This window comes from Dreissena polymorpha, chromosome 15 (genome assembly GCF_020536995.1).
Source record: "Dreissena polymorpha isolate Duluth1 chromosome 15, UMN_Dpol_1.0, whole genome shotgun sequence".
NCBI classification, from domain to species: domain Eukaryota; kingdom Metazoa; phylum Mollusca; class Bivalvia; order Myida; family Dreissenidae; genus Dreissena; species Dreissena polymorpha.
The window spans coordinates 35,807,050-35,816,930 of NC_068369.1; the positions used below are offsets into that span (position 1 = coordinate 35,807,050).

The 9,881-nt window shown below is 33.5% G+C and overlaps 1 protein-coding gene across 1 annotated transcript in view; it reads right to left on the minus strand.

The window, feature by feature from the left end:
* The window catches only part of LOC127860629 (transient receptor potential cation channel subfamily M member-like 2), a 40,163-nt gene extending 30,951 nt beyond the window's left edge, over positions 1-9,212 (minus strand). Inside the window, exons 1-3 of the mRNA XM_052398842.1 lie at positions 9,071-9,212; positions 8,144-8,224; positions 4,868-4,996 (exon numbers count right to left, since the gene is read on the minus strand). Of these exons, the coding sequence (XP_052254802.1) occupies positions 4,868-4,996; positions 8,144-8,224; positions 9,071-9,196 (336 nt within the window). The 5' untranslated portion in view covers positions 9,197-9,212. The remainder of the gene's footprint in view (positions 1-4,867; positions 4,997-8,143; positions 8,225-9,070) is intronic.
* Between the last annotated feature and the right edge of the window lie 669 nt (positions 9,213-9,881).

Sequence of the window (9,881 nt, forward strand, 5' to 3'; positions counted from 1 at the left end):
AGCTCACTGTTACTTAAAAATAAATAAAGACATTCACACAATAGAACTCCTGCAATTACTGAAAAAGTACTGAAGGTACTGAAATAAAACGTTCTATTGAAATTTTCTTTCCAATCATTCGTTTAAGTACTTACATATTTTTGGAACAAATTCATCTAATACCTTTTTTAGAATTAGTGACCTTAGGCAAGCCTTCAGCATTTTAAAAAAATAAATCAATCATTGAATCCTCTCCATCCCGTTTAATAAGCATTTCCGGATGCCCGAGTTTTAGCCCTGACCCAGCAATATTTTTCAGCAGTAGGCCTTTGCATTACACCACATGAAATGAGTGTGATCAAGTTCGGATAGTTCGGGCCTTTAGCACTGTTGAAAGCCATGTTATTTGACACAACAAATGGGAAACAGCTGTAGGTCATTAGATCTTTTGACGACAAATTCACAAATTGGAACAACTTTCTAAGTGCTTCCACACATGCCATACCATCGTGTGCATTATATGTAACACCAAGCAATTGTCAACTAAATCAACTTGCTTCAAGGATTTCGTTGGATACAATTGTCCTAATATTGACAGAAAATCGATAAAAGCACAGTTATACAAAATATTAAACCTTCGACCTATTTTCCACGATTTCGTCGATGAGGACGCTGGTGTGCTATCAATATTTTGTTAAGCCCAAAATATGAATGATCATTAAGTATTTTTTTTCACTTTTTTACACCTTGTTTTTTACTCTAAACAGTCCTTTTTTGGTTACGATTCATGATTGTTTGTTTTTTATTTTGTCGCGAAAATATATTACTTTCTGTTATTTTTTACACCATTTTTTAAGAACAATATATTTTGACGTCGTTATATATTGCAATATGCATATCATATATGCACTTTATTTTAGAATGATATAAAACATGAATTTATTTAAGAATACTATTTTGTAAATAATAAACATAACACAATTTTCATCTCACGACTTCAGATACGATATTTACCGCAATTAGCCGATGTCAACCGATCTTCCAAAAAACTCATGGGAATGAATAAAGTTGTACTTCCTTAAAATTTAACGGATTATTGTTTAGGGTGATTAGGTTTTATATGTGTTTGTTTAACATATTTTGCATTATTTTAAAAAATCGGCCACTGTAGTGCGATTAAGCGAAAATTAATTCATCCAAAAATGTACAGAAACATAAAATCCCAATCCATTTGGAAACGTGAGGACCCTTATAAGTTGTGGCATCGTAGAATTCGTAAAAGCAGATCGATGTATTTTTCCAGTGTGACGAGCACATTTCCAGCCAATTAAATCGCTCATTGCATAAAACGATTGCTTTAAACATGTACAAGTTAATGCATACACAAATACATCGGCTTCTACATGTAGCTGATCTAATAGATAAATTTGCATCTTTCAAAAAGAGATGGAGCCAATGCCAATGAGGTGGAGTTATGCGTAGGAGGTGACGCCATTGCACATTTATAGATAGTTTAAAGTTACATATTTTATGTAATGGTTTCTATTTTGTTTACATGGCTTAAGTCATTTTTGAAAAAAAGACAACTTCATCACATTTAAGTCGCGTGCGTGTTTTAATAGAAAATGTAGATTTATAATCATGTCATGACGAATTTAATCGTCCGTCTTTGTAAGATAAGAACATTAAACATGTTTAATACAAAAAAGTTGACGAAAAAAGACCGAGCTATTTTCATTGTTTGGAGTTGATAGGTGGATAAACAACACTTATGAGCCTTATTAAGATTCGTTCATATTGGCCTTTTACTTAATAGTACTTTACGCATTTTGTTTAAGGGACACACATCATCGTTTCAAGGTAAAGTATTATCTTATATTTATTTCGTGAATTGTCATACTGTATGCCCAAATTGCTGTCGATTGACTAATTTGATGATGTTGAGCATTTAGTTGTTGGTTATATCGAGTATTACAAATAAGATAACTTGAGACCTTCCGTAGCTCACGCATCTATAACCATTTAGACATTTAGTTCAAGAGGCTTTCTGATAAATGACTTATTTAAATCAATTTTGATAAATTAATTTATAGTTGAGATACAAATGCAAAATAATTGGTATATATCGTAGCATATGTTTTACTCATGTTGGTGACTTCTTAATTGAATTGATATTTAAATATTAAAAAAAAAAAATTGTCTTAATTTTTAAAGAACGCCTTTATGTTCTGTACATATTTGGGCCTTTGTGCGTTGAAAACTACAGTAATATAACAAATAACATTATTTTTCAAATGTATGTCATGTGATGAATGATGATGTAATTGCGATTCGACTGTTAATTGATACATTATGCAGTGTCGAAACCTCCTATCATAAGCGCCATCTCCATAGCATTGGCTCCATCTCTTTGGTAAATTTATCTATGACCTCGGCAAGAAACACACATGTTTGTGCATGCAGCATCTAATATATGTTGTACGCAATCGTTTGATCTGTTTACCGATTATATCGGGTGGAAATGTGCTCGTCACACAGAACAAACTCATTTATATGCTTTTTAAAAACTCCACCATGCCACAACTTATAAAGGTTCTCACGTTCTTAAATGGTTTGAGAATGTATGTTTCTGTAAATTTGTTGATGAATTAATCTTTGCTTAATTGCACTAGATAAAAAGATTTCAAAAATATTGCGATATATAATGAACAAGCGTATACAACCTAATCATCCTGTACAATTATTCATGAAATCCGGGCCGTAGCGCCACCTCGGATAAACGGCCGTGATAGCGTATGCCACATCGAGCCTTTGCTACAGTTTGTCCACTGCTAATAACACCTTGAACCTATGTAACAGTCCGTCCATAGAACGTGCCACGTTGAGGTTGTGTACCTGTCCGTACATAGCGAATGCAATTTTTAGCCTGTGTAACATTCCGTCCATAGCGGATGCCACCTTGAGGCTGTGTAACAGTCCGTCCATAGCGTGTGTCACCTTGAACCTGTGTTACAGTCCATCCATTGCGTATGCCACTTTGACCTGTGAAATTGTCAGTCCATAGCGCATGCCACCTTTAGCCTGTGTAACAGTCTGTCCATAGCATATGCCATCTTTAACCTGTGTAACAGTTCGTCCATAGTGCATGCCACTTTGAGCCTGTGTTAACAGTCCGTAAATTGGTTATGCCACCCTGGGCCCGGTGACAGTCCGTTCATAGCGTATGCCACATTTAGCGTATGTAGCAGTCCGTCCAGAATATATGCAATTTTGAGCATGTGTGACAGTCCGTCCATAGCGCATGCCACATTGAGCCTGTGTAACAGTCCGTCCATAGCGTTTGCCACCCTTAGCCGGCGTAAAAGTCCGTCCATAGCGTATGCAACCGTGATCCTGTGTAACAGTTCGTCCATAGCGTATGCCATTTTGAGGGTGCATAATAGTCCGTCCATAGCTTATGACACACCGAGCATGTTGATCTTAAATAATGCCACCACAAATCTTTGTAAGAGTCCATCCACAGCGCATGCAGCCCAAAGCCTGTGTAATAGTCCATCCATGTGTTACACGTATAAGTTTTACTACCCGATATAGGATGACATCTTTATCATGTTTGACACCAGGGAAAAGGCAATTGTGTTGCAATACCACTGTGCGTTTTCATTGTTTTCTTCTCAGCCAAGTAAAAATACGAAGCCTAATAACGATACGATGTTCGAGTATTTATGAAGAGATGTCATAACAGAGCGTATGCATATGTTTCGTTTTTATTTGTGAGCGAAGCTCACAAATCATGTAGACGCAATTTTGCAAATCAGTATGGCTTAGCTACGGTAGGAGCCGTAACCCATGACTGCCTGTGTGGATAACTGCAGTAAAATTTAGCAGACGACAAATGCTTAAAGCGTTTGCTCTAACCACCTTATCTGCCTCTTCTTACTGGTACTCTACATAGTGTGTATTTAACAGCTTGTAAGACAACGTTGGCCTGTTTAGTGTTTATCATTGAAACCTGTACAGATTGGCTGCTTTCAGGGAAAACGGGGCTTAATGCATGTCAAATAAGATTAGCCTGTGCACAATGATTAGCTGTATCAATGATTTAAAAAAACAATGATGTATCAATGATTTAAAAAAAACAACACAAATCTCAACCTGTGCTTTAAGACACACTCTTTATAAATTTGAATCAGTTGTGGTCATTTCAAACTTGCGAAATAAAAAGCTATAACATAATTCTAATCTAAGATTATACAACAGCGAACAAATTCAGTGCCTTCAGCGCTTTGATTTAATAAGCATATGTTTACTGTGTAAAAAATAAACATTATCAATAAATACCTCATATAATAGTTTTAGAGGAGAATGTTGTATCTTTTTAAGTCATCGGAGGTTATTATTTATGTATGATTATTGCTTTCGTTTTGCTCTGCAGTGAAATTAATCAAGTCGTGTTCATGTATGTGAGATAGATAATAGAAATAAAAAACGAATACAAGATGAACATAAGTTTCTTATACATTTTGTGTGTTTTTTTTTTGTCAAATAAAAACTAAAGTGTGAAATCAGTAAACATAATTTATTTAGAGTGTAATAAATTGTACGTACTATCACGTTGAATTATACATTAAAAAATAAAATTTATACAAGTGTCTTGAAACGATTTGTTGTAATAATGATTATAACTTAAGACTATTTTTAATCGCACTATATACACGTATGTTGATACAGCATTGTTTAAGTGTGCTACAAGAATAACAGCAACGTATGTATTTATTACTTATATTAGATTATTATTATTATGAGTGTATTTAAGTTAATTGTTTACATATCATATTTGCTTTGTTAAAACTGTTGCATAGTCTTAATGATAATGTCTATGAATTACCTGTCTGATTTCTTCAACCAATATGGTCAGTACCCATGCCATTAACACTAATTCCTTGGTCGATACAGTTTTTGGAAGATCAAACAGCAGCACGTACGCGAACAGGATCAGAAACACCAAATACGAGACCTGTTGGTAAACAAAACAAAAACCATACATTACTCGCTTATATGTCTTCATTGTAAATACGATATATGCGAGTTGTATCGATACAACGACGCCTTATCGCATCAAGTATATGGATGTAGATATTTAAACGTTGGACAATGGGTCAATTATTCAAGCAGACAACAAGGTTCTTTAGCAATGTAGGTTTAAGCGATAACCGTAAAGATGTAAGAGAAGAGATCTTCGTCAATACGAGCTATGTAAATGAGTATATTAAAGAATCGAATGATAAAAAACTATGAACAAAGAATACGTTTTAAAATCAGCAACAAAGTTACATCAGCTACAATTTCTGGGCTAGTAAAGATGATCACCCTTTTTAAAAATTGTATATGGCAATAACATGAATCTTCGTTTCCTTAAGTTGATCAAAGTACTGGCAGTACTGGTGTGATGCTTTTGATGAGGATAGATATAAAAACATCAATTTAAGTTTATCTACATCACCACATTTGTGTATGTGGGTACACAAATTTGGGTACGAAAAAGAATTTGGTAACGAAAAAAATTGGGTACGAAAAAAAATTGGGTAGGAAAAAAAAATTGGGTACACAAACATTTGGGTACGAACAAAAAATTTGGGTACGAACACAAATTTGAGTGTAAAAAAAATTGGGTTCGAAAAAAATTGGGTACGAAACATTTTGGGTACGAAAAAAAAGTGGGGGTACGGGAAAGTAGTACCCGTGGGAAACTTGACCCATTCAGCGAAACTGAGAGGCGGGTTTAATTCTCGATCAAATCTAAAAATGACTACATTTGGGTTTTTCCAGCGTCAGAGCCTTTGAAGGCAGTTTCGGGTCTGGTTCCTGTCGATAAATTTGAAAGAGGACGGGAACCAAGCTGCTTTTACCTTTATCAATGATAATCAGTGAGGTATGTCGAATAATTTTTTTAGCTCACTCAATCGAACTGGCTCGGTCTTTTACATAGGTCGCCATTGTGAATAATTTGTTCATGGTATGATAGCTTAGACGAGCTGCTTCGCTGAAGCAGTGTCGTCAAAAATGACCGCACAGTGCGTTACAGAATATATAAAGAAACATGGTTCGGGTAAGTCTCCATAGCATTGATTTCAACAATAATTAACTAATTTAAAAGTGTTTGCATTCAGTTTTTTTGTTGCATAATACTCTTTAAATTACGCACACAAAATATCCCGTATACACACGATGATTTGCTTATCATTATAAAAGCGCTATTGCCAACAGGCATGTTTGGATTTCATTCCGGCCGTATTTAAAACACTAAATTAAATGATGCATTCGATTTAAAATTGCCGGAAAATAAGCGTGCGGTTTGTATATAACTGATACATCAATGGTCGCAAATATTGTTTATGCTAGACGGTTAATTCGTCAATTATAACGTAGTCGATTCAAGCTTGCTCGAGCAAACCTATAAGGTTTTATTATTTCATTTCAGCTTAGTGATAATTGATTTAAGTAAAACTATTGTTGGCAAAGTTTTGAAACAAAAGCCCAAAACATTACGTAAATAACCATGTCGTCCTATTACATTATCGAAAATAAGTTATACAATTCAGTAAAATTGTAACGTATCTTTGAGGATGAAGTAACTAGAGCACACATTTCCTACATCAGCGTTGTGATCAATTTGTGGTCATATAAAGTCATATTAATGATACTAATGACATCAAAATTCACTAAATGTAATTACGCTCGATCAAGATTGTATAATTTGATAAATTCATGGTACATACGCATTTAATAAAACCTCTTTTTGTTATTTTGATATTATCCACCACTCGCAAAAAAGATGTATATGACTAATCATGAAATAATGATAAGATCATGCACTGCACTAAACAACTATCCTCCATATAAATATGCATATGTATGTACTTCAAAAACAAAGGTTAATATCATGACTTAGTAATAAATTATCAAATTAATCAACCCGTTTACATATTCGATATTTTGCAATCTGTGTAAAAGCAAACGACGAAGGAAACCAAACAATATATTTCAATATTAATAAATTGACTTCTTCCAAAGAATATCAAAAGCAACAACATTTCATTTCTTTTAAAAATAAAACAGTGATGTATGATATTGAAACAATTAAATTTTCCAACCGGACGATTAATTACGATTTGAAACATTTAATTGTTAACTCATTATTAACATTGAGTTAAACGCTATAAAAAAATTATTACACAGTGCATACTTTTGATTATAATATCACTTCATGAAAGGAACAATATAGAGCAAATGACCCGAATGGATTATTTAAATAGACCACGGCAATATATATTGAATGTATTATATAGGATCCAAATCATCAACTGTGTATGTAACTGAACTGGAATGTTCTACATTACGTACATTTTGCGACTGTTAATCGAACTTGATAACACAGGTTCTCTATTTTTTGTTATTTCAAAAATGTAATTGCTTTTCTTATCGACGTTGAAATCTCTCTAATAATGCGCACAGTTTTAAGTGTTAGCAAGGGCGCTCTTCAATACATCAAAATCAGGACAACATCAATTGCATGTATCAAGCAATAAGAGGACATTTTTCAGAAAATTCAAATATTCCTTCTGTACGTTCGCACAGAGGTCTCGGTAATAGTGTATTTATTCCACCATCGCAAGCTCATTATATGACCATGAAATCCTACTTCAAAGTCACTTTACTTAGCAGTAAATTCTCAGTTTCACATGATTATTTGGTGTTTCTATTTGTGCTTGCATTTTACATGATGTGCATTATTCTCAATTCTGCGTTGAATGTAGTCGCAAAAAATTCCTATTGTAGAGTTGATGTGACTGTAACTGATTTTGGACTGCTTCGTTTGCTCAAATATGCATAGACCAGTCAATTTTGAGACGATACAGCCGCAATATCGAAATGAATCGTAACCTATAAGTCCGCTGACAGAAAATTTGCAAATTGATCGTAATCGTTAACCTTTGTGTGTACAATTAAGACGCACACGTGCAAATGCCGTCTGTCTGTTAATACACATATATACATATATAGATATATATATATATATATATATATATATGTATATATATACGCATTTTATCTCACAGGCTACACTGTGTCTATTTTTTTAACCAGATGATTCATAACATACCACATTGTAGGCGAATTTGGTTTTTGGAGCCTGCATTTTGTTCCAAAAGAATTTGATCCAGGTTAGGGCTGAATACACAATCTGAAACAGGATGAAACGAAATTTGTTCAACTTAGAAGATAGATTGCGAATAAGCAACGTAACGATTGATCAATTAAAGTTAGAGAGTGAAATAACGTTATTTTGTTTTAAAGAAAACAACCACTCAGATCACCCCTTTGTTTAAAACAAAATAATCTTCAGAGTACATGGTGAATAAAAAGGTTTTATGTGTATTTGAACGTATGCTATGTATCGGCTTTGTTGCAAGCCGCATGAATTCTGTATTCATGTCTGCATATATTGTTTGTAAATCAAATTTTGAGAAAAACGAGTAGAAGCATGTCGTTTCGATCGTGAAATTTCATACATAATCATCATTCATCTAAATTTACAGTTATAATTAATTGCATTTATTGCAATATATTTGGGTATTGTTACACAGTCCCTAATACTTATCGTTTGCCTATAGAAATAGCAAAGCAAATTTTTGGTATACATGCGTGGTATGTAAAAAATTGAATTAAGGTCTCATGCATTGCTTTGACGATTATAAAGGCGACATTTAAATATAAAGTTAACATGTAGCATGTATGCTGGCCTAAAAGGCTATGATGAGTAACCGTATTGTCATTAAACTATCCTAATTGAATTGTATATATAAATATATATACAGCTTTAACATACGCAAAGAAGTAAGATAGGTATAGCATATACGTACATAATGTACCTAAATATATTCCGTTTAACAAATCAAACACGATTAGATGATATTCAAAACGTGATACAATGAAAAATGTGTTTACATATTTTGGATTTATTTCGAATTAATGAATTAAAACATTATCTGTATGAAGTAAATTACTTTGCTTAACTTATAATCCATACCGTTGTTTTCCCATTCCAGACATCTCCAACTAGATTGCGACATGCTTGTTGGGCCAGGAACTCCATGTTCCTCGATTCAACAGCCAAATCTAGACATGATTGTGTATACCAAAAAGGCATGGTCATTTTCAGACATTCATATGTGAATTATTCACTAAACATCTGGTAGCATTCGTTAAGATAATCTATAGCCACAGTAGACCACTCGCTGTATGAAAAAGTTTATCAAATAAACAAATACGTTATGTCTAATTGATGTAAACATACATAAAATCACTATCATCAGTCCATCTTTAATGCAATCTTGGTTTTAAACATGTTGAAACAAATAATTTGCGAATACATTAATATGGTCATTGATACCTTTACAATCAAGAAGAGATTTGATATTTAGGGACATTCAACGCACATTCCGTATAATACTATGTATAAGCAAAAAGAGACAAATCACATCCGAATACTAACAGTCGTCAGGTAAAGTATTTTATTCGACATCCTTTGCACTTTTTCTTCATTAAACGCGTATGATTTCGCTAGCTGATCTTATTTTAGTTTACACTTGTTTAAGCTTAATCTGTTCGTTACTATGCATCAACGAACACAAACAAGTTTTCTTTACGGCAACACTGTCCGATCGTTGACGATATGTTCCAAATTGTTTTGTTTTATTTCGTTAACATAACAGTACATTTCAAGGACAAAGTACGTGTCAACAAACACCAGAAGTGAAGTAAACTTTATTTAAATAAGTTTATACTTTCGGTAGGTCATTTACAGATATTTACATATAAAAAACATTTGAAAAGGTATC